This window comes from Tenrec ecaudatus, chromosome 4 (genome assembly GCF_050624435.1).
Source record: "Tenrec ecaudatus isolate mTenEca1 chromosome 4, mTenEca1.hap1, whole genome shotgun sequence".
NCBI lineage: Eukaryota > Metazoa > Chordata > Mammalia > Afrosoricida > Tenrecidae > Tenrec > Tenrec ecaudatus.
The window spans coordinates 144,277,226-144,294,494 of NC_134533.1; the positions used below are offsets into that span (position 1 = coordinate 144,277,226).

The following is a 17,269-nucleotide window of genomic DNA, read 5'->3' on the forward strand; positions in this document are numbered from 1 at the left end:
GGCCTCCACTCAAATACTCCCTCGATGCAAAATGCTCACCTTCCCGACACAACTGCTGAAGACAAAGCAGGTCTTAAAAGCTTGAGGGTAAACAGTGGCCATCTAGCTCAGAAGCCCACATGGAAGAACACACTAGTCTGTGTGATCACGAGGTGCCAAAGGGATAAGTTATCAGGCATCAAAGAACAAAAAATCATACCACTGGGTGCATACCTCCATGATACGATCGCTGAGGACAAATGGGTACATAAGCAAATGTGGCGAAGAAAGCTGATGGTGCCCGGCCATCAAAAGTTTTAGCATCTTAGGTCTTAAAGGCTTGAAGGTAAACAAGCAGCTATCTAGCTTAGAAGTAACAAAGCCCACATGGAAAAAGTACACCAGCCTGTGTCATCATGGAGTGTTGAAGGGATCAGGTATAAGGCATCATCAGAACAAAAAGATCTTACCATAGTGAATGAGGGAGGGAATGCAGAGTGGAGACCCAAAGCCCATTTGTCGGTCACTGGAGATCCCCTTACAGAGGGGTCTAGGGGAGGAGACAAGCCAGTCAAGGTGCAATGTAGCACTGATGAAAAATACAACTTTCAAAAAAAAACAAAAACTTTCCTGTAGTTCCTAAATGCTTCTTCCCCCCGCCACTTTCATGATCCAAATTCTACCATGCAAGTATGCCTAGACCAGAGGATGTACATCATACAGATAGGAACTGGAAACACAGGGAATCCAGGGCGGATGATCCCTTTAGGACCAGTGGTGTGAGTGGCGATACTGGGAGGTTAGAGGGAGAGTGGGTTGGAAAGGGGGCACTGATTACAAGGATCTACATGTGACCTCCCTGGGGGACAGACAACAGAAAAGTGGGTGAAGAGAGACGTTGGACAGGGCAAGATGTGATAAAATAATAATTTATAAATTATCAAGGGCTCATGAGGGATGGGGAGCGGGGAGGGAGGAGAAAAAATGAGGAGCTGATGCCAGGGGCTTACGTGGAGAGCAAATGTTTTGAGAATGATGAGGGCAATGAATGTACAGATGTGCTTTACACAATTGATATATGTATGGATGGTGATAAGAGTTGTATGAGCCCCTAACAAAACGAGTAAAAAAATACATTGAATAAGAGTTCCCTGCTAAAATAAAGCTGGCTTATTATATTCTGTCAGTTAAAGAGATTAGCCACCTGTAACTTAAATAATATCAATGATTACCAAGGGGTCAAATAGAAGGCACATAAATAATGATAGCAAAATATGTACAAATATGCTTGATACAATTGATACATGGATTTTATAAGAGCTGTAAAAGCCCCCAATAAAATGATCTTAAATATGTGGAGGGTGTTTGTGTATATATATATATATCAGTGGTATTCTAAGAATGATAGTAGAATGGTTGTGCTGAGTGTGTATCTACAGTTACTAGGTAATCATTATCATTTTAACCAGTATACCACACCTATTGATTTTGCCCTCAATCTCCTTCTCTGGGGTTTTGCAACAGAATTCTTGGCCTAGCCTTTAATTAGGATTGATTTTTTTTTCCCCCAAGGGAAATGAAGTAATAAAGTAATGACTCTTTAATAAAGATGTCAAACTAATTATTAGAACTGACAGGTAAAATGAATGATTTTGAGTGTTTTGTGGTTTTGTGAGGCAGGGGCAGAGGAGTTATTTTGTATTTACTACTGTAGCATTTATTCTTTTATTTGGATAACCCAGGAAATCAAAGTATATCAACCAGCTGTTCACATAAATGTAAATTTACACTAAAAGATAGGATCATACTGTCTTGGGCAAGGAGGTAAATCTTTGAGTTTCTAATTTATTTATTCCTATGAAGTAGAAGATACCCATTTTTCTCACCCAGTAACTTTACCCTTACAGACTTTGATGGCATTTCTGCATACCAAGAGAAGAGAGGCTTGCAGACCTTACTGCATATGAAGCACTTTAATATTTCTTATCCTATGCGTTATTAACTTATGTTGCATTCACAAAATTTAATTCATAAAGTACTAACAAGTATTGGCAACTCTTGGAAAATATTTTAGTTGTCATCAAGTCAACCCTGACTCATGTACAATGTTGCTAGATCTTGCTTTTGGATTGGTTTTTGGTGATCTGTAAGGTTATCATTCACTGGTTTGGGGAAATAGCTTGCCGTACCTTTCTCCTTCATCTAAGTCTAAAGGTTCCACTGAAACCTGATTACTATCCTAGCAACACATAAGTCTGCACTGACAGACAAGTAGTGGCTGCACGTGAGGTGTCTTAATGGGAATCTAACCCAGATCTCCCTTGTAGAAAGTGAAAATTCTACCCTGAGCATTTTCTGAAGGAGATTCTCACACATATAGACAAAGAGGCATGAATATGCATGACTGTTCCTGGAATTATTAATAAAAGCAAGTCTTGGGGACAACCTAAAGGCCTGTTAGAAAAAAAGTGCATAAACAATGTTTAATATATTCATAGAAAGGAACCTTGAGCAGTAGATAAATGCATTAGAACTACATGAAACTGCATAAATTGCAACATAGCTTATAAAAAGCAGGTTGGGTAAGGATACTTAAAAGACATTTCTGTAAATTTCAAAATATGTAAAGCAATGCATTTAGTAAAGGCATAAACATACAGATGAAATGATATTCACTGAATCAAGGATAATATTTATGTTTGGGAACTGCATCAATAAGAAATATATAGGAAGTTATATCTGTAATGCTTAATTTCTTAACTAAGTACTAGATAATACAGGTATTCATTATATACAGGTTTTCATTCAGAGTTTCATATCTGAAAAATTTAACATTAAGACAAAAAGAAATGTCCTTGTGCCATTCACACCCAATGTGTAAAGGTCTAGAAACAGCCTCTCACAATTTTTGCAAAGTTCCGTGTTATGGTCTATGAATGTTAAGGTGAAAAATTAAATGAAAGATGATACTACCAGTTTGTATTTTATCACAAGAGGAAACTAAGAAAATGGCTTTAATTGACATTAAAATATAGTACCATGACAATTACTGTTTTGAATAAATTGGAGAATTAAAACTTAACCAAAATTTTAACTTTTAAGGATATTATTTTTAAGCTAGAGCTAATAACCTTATGAGCTAATTCATATGGTATTTGTTCATGAATCTTAGAGCATAGAATAGGAAAACAATTCCAGGACTTAGTTCACATGCAATAAAAAGGGAAAAGCCATTGGGCAGGAAGCCCGAAAGCAGACTGCGATCATTCTCACTGTGATCCAACATGAATTATTCTTTTCTCTGATTCAATCTAAAATGTAAAAGATGAAAGAAAAGTGACTTGAATGGAATGAGGAATGCTTTTATTAAAAAATTGAAGATACATCATTTGTCAATACGTTATGTGAAGATTATGGAGTTATTTTCAAATGAATTCACTTCTTTTTTTAACCCTTTCTAATAATTATTTCTATACGATTTTGTCTGCTCTATAACTAATTTTTGTCTTGGTTATAATAAAAACACTTTTAACTCATTGATTGTGTGCTAGCTTAAAAAGTGTAATAATTTCTTAGATAAATAATTTTTTAGCTTCACATTATTTTATACTTGGTTATTAGTTTCCTCAGAAACTTAAATATTTGTTGACTCCCTAAAAGCTCTCCAAAGCTACAAATGTCATTTCCTAGTGCTGTTGAAGTTGCACAGTTGAGCCAAATAAGATGATTTCTGTAGACATTTAAGTATTGTCTTGATAGGCGATACTCATAGAACCCATTTAAAAAGCAGAAGATACTCAATGTAGTGGTCATTGAATAAAAATATAAATACTCTGAAATAATTCTAATATTTCTTACTAAAGAGTGATCATGAACTTTAAGTATATTCTAAGTTTGGATATTAATCATATTGGGTGGGTTTTGTTTCGTTTGTATTTTCGGTTTTAGTGATGCTATTGCTGAGATTAGAGCCATTTGTATTGAAGAAATTGGCGTATGGATGAAAATGTATAGTGATGCCTTCTTAAATGACAGTTACCTAAAGTATGTTGGCTGGACTCTTCATGACAGGGTAAGTTGAAGTAGAATCACACAATATTTGTCTTTGAGTCTTTCTAATTACTACTTCTCAGCATGATATGTTTAATGTCCACTCATGTTAGTATGTATCGGAATTTTATTTCTCTTTGAATAAATATTATTCCATTACATATTTACATCAATGTTTTATATATCCATTCCTCTGTTGGTTGGACTTATTTCCAACTTGTAGCTAATATGAATAATGCTACAATGAACACTGACATACAAATATATGAGTCCCTGAATTTTCAGTTCAAGTGGGTATATACCTAGTTGTATAATTCCTGAATTATACATACATTAGTTCTGTATTTAAATTTGAGGATTCGCCAGTTTGCTTTCCACAGTGACTGAGACATTTTACATTCCCATCAGCAATGAAGAAGGTTTCCATTTCTCTGTATTCTCACCAACATTTGTTTTTTAGTTTTATGCTTTTGATAATAACCATCAGTATTTTATTTTTATTTTATTAACAGTTTTTATTTGTTTTTTACATCATTAAATTTTATGTTTCAGAATCTTTCCCTTTTTTGACCCCTTTATTGTAAGCTCAGTGAAACTTTACTGTGAAAATTGTTTTCCATTTAATAATTCAAACTCCTGTTTTGTGAGACTGATGGAAACCCCATAATGTAACAGTGCTCTTTGAATTTCCTGCCTGTGTTTACCATTTTATTCATCCTTTTTTCATATCCCTTGTTGCTTTCTGAACTTTATCCCTGGTCACCTGCTACACCTTTGATATTGTTAGATTGATTTTTCTAAGGAGTGCACAACTCCGTAGTATTATTGTTCACCGTTTGTGAGAGAGCTTCAAAGGCTTATAGAAAATTACATTATCTATTAGTGGAATTTTTCCAAAATTGTTGGAAGCTCTCATATAGGCTTTGTCTCTTGTTTGGCTAATAATTGAGCCACAAAGTTGAGTTCCAGTCAAGGCACATGGAATCTCTAAGGACCATAGTTTAGAGGTTTCACTAGTTTCTATCAGACTAATAAGCCTTTTTATAATGTTGCCATTTATTCCACATGTTTTGTTTTATTCCACAAGTAAATTTGAATTTACCAATTTTAACAGAACTTTATGTGTGATCACCAACTCCTGAGGAAAGCACCAACTTCATGTGACTTAGAAAAAAGAATGAGCCTTTAAAGAATAAAGCTGAGACTAAGAAACCCCTCATGGCTTGGACGGACTTAGAGAACTGAGTGAAATTAATCAAGAATAAGTGTTTTCTGATTCCAAGATTATAAAGAAAAATATCCAGACATGTTTTAATACCAAAGGAAACAAATTGATTACCCAATGGGGGTAGGAAAGGCAGGAAAAGAAGATGAAGCAATAGATAGGCTCAACTGTAGATAGGTGTTAACTTGGGCGAAGGGAAAGCATATTCCACCAGAATGAAATGAAAAATCAACTGGTGTGAAGCAGTAGGTTTGAATATAAAATTGTTGTGTACAAAAGTGTGGTACTCCTCTATCATCCAGTAGTTGCCAACTCATAGTGACTGCCCTGTGGATTTCATAGATTATTACTGTTAATGGGAGTAGAAAGCACCTCTTTTTCCTCTAGAGTAGCTGTTGGTTTCAAACTGCTGACCTTGAGGATCACAGCCCTACACAGAACCACTACGTCAACAGAGCTCCTCTGAAGTATAACCACCACCATCACCACCCCACCCAATTTATAATAAAGAATTATATTAAGGAAACCAATCCATCATCTATTAAAACACATCAATAATGTCCAGATTAAGGAAGAGATAGGATTCCCTTTTACATTGTTAATTAAATCATAGGAGTATAAAGAGTATTGTGTTCAGTGGAATTATTTTAACCTGTCCAAATTATTTAGAAGAGGAAATGTATGTATGTTAAAATAATAGCTTGTAAACATTTCTTTTTGTCAATCCTACTTTAATTTCTTTGACATTCTATTTCTAAATAGTACGATCATTTGCTTTTCTTTCCTTTGAAGCTGCTACCTTTATAAGACTACGCCTTCTGCCATCTAACTTATGCACAAATTAACTGATAAAGAAGTTTTGATTTTAGAATTTTGGAAGTTTTAGCCGGATTTTCCTTCCCAAATAAAAATTTTAATGTTGGCAGTTTACATAATATTTTAGAGGTTTTTCTATTTAGAAAATCTCCGACAGCTACACCTCCAGAATTAGTTTCTCTCTATAGTTCTCTTTTAAATTAACTTTATTTATTTTGAAATGCTCTGCTTTTAATTCTGTCCTTGAAAATGACACAATAAGTGTAATTGATGTATATTTAAATAGAAGTGTGTATGTATAGACAGTTATCTGCAGTAGTTATCTCTGTTCTAGGATAAATGTCTTAATCTCTTTTTGGTTTTACTCATGATATCTCATACCTTCCTCTGTACATTCTAGTTTGACAATTGCTCCTGTTCTTCTATCTTACATGTGCTTGAATCCTCTTATTAAAATCTCTGTAGCACTGTGGGTATAGGATTTATTGTTGGGTATTCCATTCTGTTTTGTTTTCTCTGTGTTGGCTCATCCCATAGCTTCTTCCTAATTTCACCCAAAGCCTTTTTAGATCTCTATACAAAAGGGACGTTAAAAGTTCATGGAAAAATTCCATTATCTTTTCATTCTACTTTTCCAAGAACTTTTTGAAACCCTCTAATGTAATTCTTTTTAATTCAATATTAATTCTTCTTTCTGTTCACTTCTTACCCCTGCTATATATAGATCCATTCATTCCTTGACAAGCTGTATGAATTTAGTTCATTATGACTCATTCAAAAATTCCCATGATTCATAATACAAATGTGCATTTAAATAACAATCAGTTTTCTCTCCCAGAAGCATCTATTATTGTCTCTTAAAAACTCAACTAATTAGAAATTCATACTTATAATTATTGATACATAACACTATTTGCTTTGCATACAATTATTATAAATAGCAGTTTAGAGTCCAGTGCAATACTTTTTTTTTGTTAAGATTATATTCATTTTATCTGTTATCTTTTAACAGGTTTATTGGTACTTTATTCACTTCATAATTTAGTAATTCCATCATATCAACAAGAGTTGTGCAATCATCACAATCAATTCTAGAACATTTTCTACTTCCTACTCATTGTTATTTATGTTATTTCCATTTAATTGTGGTAAAATATACACAATGAAACATTCTCCAATTCCACAATTTGTACATTCATAATTCAGAGTCATTGTACTCATCATCATATTTTGCAACCATTATTAATATCCTTTTCCAAATTATTCTACCAGTAGTAACATAAACCCAATGTCCCCAAAGCAAAAAGTCTTTCTCCTTCGGTCATAATAACCATTGGTCAAATTTGGTTTCCCTTTTTTTTCCCCAATAGCTTTCTTGATAAAATATTCACCTATCATACACTTCCATAAGTAAATCACTTTTATAAAGAGGTGTGTGTGTGTGTGTATAAAATCGCAATCAGTTTTAATGCGCCCTGCCCCCTCCTGCATTTATTATTTGCTCCCCAAATCCCTTTGTGCTCCCCACCTACCTCCACATCCTTGATAAACCAGTTCATCATCCATTGTCTCTATGTATCCACTCCTGTGCTTCACAAATTGGAAAATGCAACAGAAACAATAGACAACAAGAGAATAATAATAATAAAAGGATAAAAAGTAAGACCACCATCAATATTTTTAAAAGCCAGAGTAGAATTTTTTGTCATGAAACAAGTAAGAAATATTTGAGCCGCAAGCAAATCCAGGTTGAGTCAAGAGGGAAGTCAACTGACCTAGTCTCATATTATCATGGTTTGATCCACCATAGTCAAGTTTACAATCTGTGTCTGATAGTAAAGCTGTTCGAGTCCCTCACCCATGGCTACAGATGGATTTTGGATTCCCATTGCCCTCCGTAGCCTTCTACAAATTGGGTGTTCACAATTTAAGCTCTCTTAATTTCCCCTCCCATCATATTTGGATTTTGATATCATCTTCAGATCACACAGGCTGATGTGCTGCTTCCATGTGGATGTAGTTGCCGACTCACTTAAGAACCCAGACATTATTCCATTTGATAGCTGGACACCATCTGCTTTCTTTACTACACTTAACCCAAATCTTAACTGATCTCTTCATAAAGGCAAGTATTGAGTAGGTCCATGTTATAAGATGTAACTCTTTTTGGATTGGAGCTAGAATTAAGTGGGATCTCAAAATCCATCTGCTTGTACACAGGTTATGAATGACCCTGTTTTCCTTGGGGATCACATTGTAACAAAAACCAAAAGCAGCCAAACAACCAAAGAAACAAAAATAGTATAAGGCTATTGCATTGATAACATCAGTAATTATGGTTGCTTTGTACAGGTTGATTTTATTGCTTGAACTCTGTTTGCATTGAGTATGGGGGTTGGTACTATGACAATTCACTGTACCTTTTCTTACAAGTGCACTTGTCCATCGAATTAAAACCTGTCATATTACTGCAAGGGAAACATTGAGATACTAAATACAGAATGGTTCTGGGTCCCCTTTAAATGGACACCCACTAAGGCAGTGGTCCCACCTAAGGTCCAGTGAATGCCATTTCCATAGTCTTGGGATAGCCATCCTTTGCTGCTTCTTCCCTCAGAGTATCTCAGTCCTAAGTCCAAGGGTACAGGTAGTTTTGAAGGAGGGCGCAGTTTATTCAGTTAGGTTTCCACTTTGAACCCTTTTGGTGTGGCCTTTGGCAGATGCCATGTTCTCTGTAAGTCCAGTGTCAGGTCTTCCTAGTGCTTAATGGTAAAGTTCACTATACATTGGTTAGAAACATAGTTGTAGTGTCTACCAGGAAAAATCTAGTTTGTTCTCCCCTTAGTTTCCCTACAATTATTGTTCAGCATCCCTTCCTGATATGTGGTTGCTTCTCCCCATTCACCCACTGTACCCATTACGAGAAATACCATTGCCTCCTCTGAAATGTAGTTGCTTTCCTTTCCAGATCTTAACTTGATTTTCCAGTACATTTCTCTCATTCCTGTGGAAGGCCTGTAGATTTTCATAGCCTTGTCTCAATGTTTTATCTTCCACATAAGGGGGCAATTTGCTTGGAAATTAATATATAAAACTTGTTCAGTTCGTTTTTCTTCTTATGATAGCAGACTCATACAATATTCTTCCTTTTGTGATTAACTACACACAACATAATGGTTTCCAGGTCCTTCCATGTGATGCAGTGTTTCATACTTTATCACTATTTTTTTAGGGACGCTCATTCCATTGTGTGTACCCTAGTTTCTGTATCCATTCTTTCACTGTTAGGAATTTGGGTTGCTTCCAGTTTCTTGCTAGTGTCAGCTGTGCTGCTTAAACATGGAAGCTGATACATCTACCGTGTATCTTATTTGTTTTTGTTTGTTTCACTGTGCAACCCGCGTCAGTGCCTGAAGCCCATGGGTAAATCCAGGCAATGGCTCGGAGTTACAATTTGCTTTGGCATGGGACACTATGAGAGACCCATGGGATCAGACCTGCCATAAATACCCTATGCCGCCGTGTATCTTATTTGGGTCTCATTTCTTTTTTCTTCCCTTTTTAAAAAATAAATTATTGGGGGCTCTTATAGCTCCTGTAACATTTCTTTCATACATCAATTGTATGGATAATCAAGCATTTTGGGGTACATGCCAAATAGTGATATTGCTGGATTGTATGGTATTTCAATACCCAGTTGCTTTAAGTGTCACCATATCATTTTTCATGGATGTATGGCTTTCAATTCCCCGTACCATTGCAACAGTTTCTATAGAAGTTGTTCATTGGCATTGGTTATGGCACTCTATATGTGAACGTTCTCATTATATATATTTTTGTTGCTTTGTTTCCATTTACCTAGCTCTGTTTTCTTGTTCCTTTACATTCTCATCTTCATTTTAAAGTGATTTTTAACTGGTCTCATGTAGGTATTTTTGTTTTATTTTTTTAATGAGCACAATGTTTACTGAAGGAACTCCGTATTTTTTTAGCCAATTTGTTACTTAGTTACTAGGTGATTGGGGGTTAGTTTCAGTTCAAGGTTGAAGAGTACTCTAAATTTAAAGTCTTGATCTTCTGCCACTCCCAACCAGCCCTATCATGTTTTCCTTTTTCTCTTCTCTTATTTTACTCTGATTTTATTCATTTCCTTAGAATCAAAGCCTGAAATGAGCATTTTATGAAAATAGTTTGCTGAAGACATGGTTCCTAGCAGAAACCTGTAAGAGAATGAGAAAAACAAGATAAGATGAGACCCCCCCCAAAAAAAAAACCAAACAAACGTGTTTTGAATAGAAATTTAGTCACAGCCTATTCTCATAGAAACTCTAGGATTTGATTTGCAGTACAGAAATGATGCTGCCCAGAGGAGAGGAGGAGGTTCAGTAGTTGTCCCCTTGCATCTGTGAGACCTTGGTTACAGGCCACTTCTGTAAGAAAGAAGGGTCCTGATTTCTCAATCATCTTTGGCAAGATTGTTTCTGTCCTTAAGGGCACTTCTTCAGGGAAGCATAGTTACAAATTCTAGGAAATCTTGTAAACACTGAGTGAATGGCCTCAGTTATACCCACTGAAAACATAGTTTGTCTTAAAGACTGTAACTAATACTCATTTTCTTCCTCTGTCACCCATTCTAAACCACTCTTGTACTTAGCTATTATTTCTAGTCACCTACATGGCTTTTTTAGGGGTGAGCAAGATCTTTATTTCTGAGGGTTTCTTCTTCTTGTTAGTCATCATGGAGTCAATTTTTACTCATGAACCCTATTTTCAACAGACTGAAACACTGCTTGGTCCTGCACTGTCCTAATAATTTTTACTAGGTATGAAAAATTGTTGCAACTCCTGTGTCTTCCATCTATATTGAGGGTCTGCTTCTTTCTACTGACCCTGTACCAACCATGTCTTTGTCCAGGGAATGTTCCCCACTGATAATATGACCAATGTATATGAGAAAAAGTCTTGCCATCCTCCTTGTGCAGAGGATTCTGACTGTATTTCTTCCAAAACAGATTTGATAGTCCATGGGCTGCTGTTAACCACAAGATCAGCAGTCAAAACCAATGACCACTTCTCGGGAGAAAGATGTAGCTGTCTTCCCCCAGAAAGAGTTACTGACTTGAAAACCCACAGGGCAATTCTGCCCTGTCCAATAGAGTTGCTATGAGTTGGAATTGACTTGATGAAAGAGTTTGTGTTTGTTTTTGTTGTTGTGCTGTTCTGATAGGCAATGGTGTGTTTGATATTTTACCAACACCATGTCTTAGCTCTTTTTAATTATCAGCTATGTTAGTCTGGGTGAGTAGAGAAACAAATTCATAGATACTCAAGTGTATAAGAAGGAAATTGACAAACAATTGTATAACTGCCACATCAGCTTTCACATGCATATGAGGTGCTCGAAAATAATGTGGTTTGGGCCAGGCACACCGAAGTCCTCAAACTGATATCTTTATAAAAGATTTTCAAGTGATCTTTTAAATAAGGCTTTTGCTGCAGATATGCCCAGTACAATATGTCATTTAACTTCTTGACATTTGATTGTAAGTGCGTGTAAAATAAAATATGACAAGTTCAATGTTAACTTACTGTTCCTTGAAGTCTGTAGTCTTCGATCTTCACCAAAAAGTGCTTCAAATCCTATTAACTCTGAGGAAGAAGGTTGTATCGTGTGCATATTTTAGGTTTTTTTATTTTGGTTTATTTTAAATCATTTTATTAAGGTCTCATACAACTCTTATCACAATCCATACATAACAGCAATTCTGTAAAGCACATATGTACATTCATTGCCCTCATTCTCAAAACATTTGCTCTCCACTTAAGGCCCTGGCATCGGCTCCTCATTTTCCCCCTCCCTCCTTGCTCCCCCCTCCCTCATGAACTGTTGATAATTTATAAATTATTATTTTGTCATATCTTACACTGTCTGACATCTCCCTTCACCCACTTTTCTGTTGTCCATCCCCCAGGGAAGAGGTTATATGTAGATCCTTGTGATCAGTTGCCCTTTCCATCCCATCTCCCTCCACCCTCCCAGTATCGCCACTCACACCACTGGCCCTGAACAGATCATTCCTCCTGGATTCTCTGTGTTTCCATTTCCTATCTGTACCAGTGTACATCCTCTAGCCAGATTTGTAAAATAGAGTTGGGATCATGATTGCAGACGGAGGAGAGGAAGCATTTAGGAACACCCTGACTGGCTTGTCTCTTCCCCGCGACCCTTCTGTAAGAGGATGTCCCACCCCAAACTCCCCCTCATTGACAATGATAAGATTTTTTGTTCTTTGATGCCTCAACCATTCTACACCTTGTGATCCCATAGGCTGGTGTACTTCTTCCATGTGGGCTTTCTTTGATTGTCTTGTTTGACTGTCTTTACCATTTGTTGAAGTCTGATTGAATGTCCTAGAGGTCACTGAGATGATTTTCCTCCTCTTCTAGTCTGGTGATGAGGTCCATGATTTTGTGTTTTCCTTGTTACCTCATCCATTATTTTTTGTATTTCCCTTTGGTACCTGGACTTCATCCCTTCTGTTGTGGACTTCATCTCCTCTATCACTGCATCTTTATTCTCCATTGCTTCCCTCATATCATATATTACTCCAAGAAGCATTCTGAAGATTTCTTTTTGTGGCAGTTCAATATCTGATTCATCTGTACACATCATTAGTTTTATGAATTCCTCTGCTGTTGCATTTAATTTTCTTTATTTTCTTGTTGAGGTATGTTGCTGTTTGTGTGTCATTTTGGAACTGGGCGCCATGGTTGGGGAAGACCAAAGGGTCCTGAGCTCTTTTTCTTTGTGACTAGTAAGAGTGTTTTCAAGGACTACCTGTGGCCTACTATGGTTGTGGGTCAGACTGCTATGTGACAGGGTGACACAGCGACTCAGTGGCCACTGGTGATGGGGAGCCTAGGAGTCTGGGCTGAGGCAGGCGACTGTAAGTTTGCTACTGACAGGGTTGGGGCAGTACTGCAGGGTGGAAAGGGCCTGGTCTGGACTTTCTGGCCACAGTTTGCATTCTTTTTTTCTTTTTTTTTAAACAATTTATTAGGGGGCTCATACAACTCTTATCACAGCCCATACATATACATACATCAATTGTATAAAGCACATCTGTACATTCTTTGCCCTAATTATTTTCTTTTTTTTCTCTCTTTTCTTTTTTTACATTTTATTAGGGACTCATACAACTCTTATCACAATCCATACATATACATACATCAGTTATGTAAAGCACATCCATACTTTCCCTGCCCCAATCATTCTCAAAGCATTTGCTCTCCACTTAAGCCCTTTGCATCAGGTCCTCTTTTTTTTTCCCTCCCTCCCCGCCCCCCCTCCCTCATGTGCCCTTGGTAATTTATACATCGTTATTTTGTCATATCTTGCCCTATCCGGAGTCTCCCTTCCCCCCCTTCTCTGCCGTTCATTTCCCTGGGAGGAGGTCACATGTGGATCCTTGTAATCAGTTCCCCCTTTCCAACCCACTCACCCTCCACTCTCCCAGCATCGCCCCTCACACCCTTGGTCCTGAAGGTATCATCCACCCTGGATTCCCTGTGCCTCCAGCCCTCATATGTACCTGTGTACAACCTCTGCCCTATCCAGCCCTGCAAGGTAGAATTCGGATCATGGTAGTTGGGGGGAGGAAGCATCCAGGATCTGGGGGAAAGCTGTGTTCTTCATCGGTACTACCTCGCACCCTAATTAACCCATCTCCTCTCCTAAACACCTCTATGAGGGGTTCTCCATTGGCCGACACTTGGGCCTTGGGTCTCCACTCTGCACTTCCCCCTTCATTCAGTATGGTATATATGTATATATACACACACACACACACATACATATATACATACATATATATCTTTTTTTTTTTTGCATGATACCTTATACTTGGTCCCTTTGGCACCTCGTCATCGCACTGGCCAGTGTGCTTCCATGTGGGCTTTTTTGCTTCTGAGCTAGATGGCCGCTTGTTCACCTTCAAGCCTTTAAGACCCCAGTCACTATCTCTTTTGATAGCTGGGCACCATCAGCTTTCTTCACCACATTTGCTTATGCACCCATTTGTCTTCAGCGATCCTATCATGGAGGTGTGCAGTCAATGATATGATTTTTTGTTCTTTGATGCCTGATAACTGATCCCTTTGGGACCACTCGATCACACAGGCTGGTGTGTTCTTCCATGTGGACTTCGTTGCTTCTGAGCTAGATGGCCGCTTGTTTATCTTCAAGCCTTTAAGACCCCAGTCACTATCTCTTTTGATAGCCAGGCACCATCAGCTTTCTTCACCACATTTACTTGTTCACCCACTTTGGCTCCAGCAGTTGTGTCGGGAGAGTGAGCATCATAGAGTTCCAATTTAATAAAAGAAAGTATTCATGCATTGAGGGAGTGTTTGAGTAGAGACCCAAGGTCCTTCCACCACCTTAATACTAAACCTATAAATATAGACACAGATCTATTTCCCCCTCCTCCTATATATATTTTCATGTACATGTCTTTGTCTAGACCTCCATAAATGCCCTTTGACTCCCAGCTCTTTCCTCCATCTCCCTTGACTTTCCTCCTGCCCTACTACCATGCTTCGTCGCCACCTGGGCTGGAGTATACCTCTTCTCTAAGCGACCTTACCCGTGATCATTTCCCACCAGGCTGCCACTTCCCCCTCTCTACCATTTGGGGTCCCATGTTGTTCCCTTGTCCCTGTTTTTATTAACACCACTTCCTTGTCCCCCCTACCCCTCCCCCCACCCCAAGTCCCCCAGTTTGCATTCTTTTAAAGACTCTCTGTACAGCCCAGAAGTTGTAGAGCCAGGTTTTGGCTAGTGGTGTGGCTATTAGAACCTGTTCACTTTTCCTATTTTTTTATGTTAAAGTCCTAGGCTGGAGATTAGAGATCTGGCTATCTTGTTTTGTTACTGTTAAGATAAAGGACAGAGTTCTTGGGACTTATACTCCAGGTTACACAAAAGACCACAGCCTGGAATTGAAAGCGGTTTTTGTATTGTTTTGTTTTTATTTTCCCTCCCTATTTTATAATGGGCTTGTAGGGTGCGTTGGTATCAGGACTGTGCTGCACTATCCCCCAAGGAAGGGGGACCGGAATAATGGAGTGGGTTTGGAGCTGTCTGGAACTGAATTCTCCCCAGGCTGCACTTCTGTGTCACTTCACTGCTGGGTGTGATCTGGGGAACTGTATTTTGGCATAGATATATATCCCAGTGGCTCTTCAATTGCTTCAAATTATTATCTATTTATCTATCATTACCCATGGTAGACATGGAGCTGGGGAGAGCAGTCAAGGGGTAACTGTGTTCCTGGACTGCAGGAGCAGGATGGATAGTAGAAAGGGGAACTCTAGTGTGAGGTCTTGTGGCTAGTTCTCGGAGATTCTCTGCTATCCTGGGATTATGGCCACTTTTAGACTGCAGCCTGGGGAAATTACCGCTTGGTCAGGTCTTGTATCTTGGGCACAGGAATGGATAGTGGACATCGTGCTGCTGGCCCTGGCAAAGGGTTTGAGGAGCCCCTTGGGCAGACACAGTGAACTAGCATTTCAGCTAGTTCTTGAGTCACTTTGTGTGTGACAATCACTGGTGGATCTGAACCAGATCCTAGTATACTGAATCTATTTTTAGTAACCAACCTCCCAATATTAGCTTCGTTACCTCTTAATTTTCTGGTCTAACAACAGGAGTGCCAGGTGAGTGATTCTACAAGGACACCATCTTGACTCAGACTTGAAATGTTCTTTTAATGATGGATACGATCTCAGTCCTCTTCACTTGTCATTCCCAGCACAGTAGATCATAATATAATTCAAAGTGAATTATACCACTTCTTTAATGCCTAGGATATCAAAATATACATTTCATTGCATTTTTTACACCTTCTAACTTTCCCACATTCATACTAAGCACTTTTCTAGTATTAATTATTCGTGGCTGTTTATAGCTGGTTCTTCTCATTATGCCACATTTACAAATAAAGGTCCTGAAAGCTTTACTCCATTCACAACTCTAATGTCAGCTCTACTTTGAGGAGGCTGTTCTTATCTAGTCGTCTTATGTAGTGTGTTTCAATCTGACAGTCAATTATGCAGCATATATAGACAATGTTTGCTGCTATACAATGTTTACACTGTCCAGTGGTTTCAGAAGTAGGCTGTCAAGTTTTTCTTCCTAGTCTGTGTAAGTCTAGAAGCTCAACTGAAAGTGATCTACCATGGGTGATTCTGCTGGGGTTTTTTGTTTGTTTAATTCTAATATCACTTCCAGTACCACAGAAGTTTACAAGCTACCATTGTATGAGAAACTGATAGACATGTGTTGACAATTCTGGTTACAATGTTTGTATCAAGAGTTGATTACTTTCCTACCTGAAGTAAAAACCTGACAGAAATATCCAGAAATACTATAATAGCTAACAGGAATAACAAAAATTATCTCCCATCATTTATGACATCAGTCAAGTTGCTTTATAATGATAATTGTCAGTAAATCTCAGTCAATATCATAACTGCTTTCTTTAACTACGTATTTGACTAGCCTATGGCCATATGGACCCATAGGCACCAGTCAATAGCATTAGCTTTAAGTTTGGTGGAACATTTAATTTAGAAACTTCCCAAGTGTCTGATCTTTTGTAGTCCTCCTTCAAAATCCTCAAACAGTCAGTGTTCGCTTTATTTTCGGGTGTAAGCATCTCTCCTTAGGACTTAGGTCTTATAGGCCTCTGAGAGAGATGGTGAATGGGGCCATTTCTGCTACTGTCTTGTATCCTGGATCTATGCACTATGCAGATTGGAAGCCTAAAATATATCAAAGCTCTTGATACAACATATATTACAGTACCAGAAAGGATAGTACTTCTTCTTGGATGTTATCATTTCAAACTTTCATCTCAGTTAATCATTGAGGAGGTCATTCTAGTATTCATTTAATAAAGCTTCATTTGAACAATGCCTATCTTGTAGGACTAGTGCATTACACAATCAGTGCCATACTTTTATTTAATGTAAATTGAATCTGTTGAGGTAGTATTATGTAATCTCATGTTAGTAGATGAATCAGGTGATCTACAAACCATCAAAATGTCAATACTAGCTGAGGCATTAGAGAGAAAACCCTGACCACTACCATTAAGATAAAGCATTAACTTTTGCAGAATGAAGGTGGTTCATTTT

General features: G+C 37.8%; 1 protein-coding gene and 1 non-coding gene across 4 annotated transcripts in view; one reads left to right on the forward strand and one right to left on the reverse strand.

The window, feature by feature from the left end:
- Positions 1-17,269, forward strand: part of STAG1 (STAG1 cohesin complex component) — a 390,900-nt gene that overhangs the window by 266,026 nt on the left and 107,605 nt on the right. For all 3 annotated transcript variants that reach the window (XM_075546879.1, XM_075546878.1, XM_075546877.1), the window contains one exon: positions 3,928-4,051. In XM_075546879.1, the coding sequence (XP_075402994.1) occupies positions 3,928-4,051 (124 nt within the window). The remainder of the gene's footprint in view (positions 1-3,927; positions 4,052-17,269) is intronic.
- On the reverse strand, positions 9,458-9,587 carry LOC142447669 (small nucleolar RNA SNORA42/SNORA80 family). The gene has a single exon (XR_012784332.1). It is a non-coding gene; the product is annotated as a small nucleolar RNA SNORA42/SNORA80 family (small nucleolar RNA).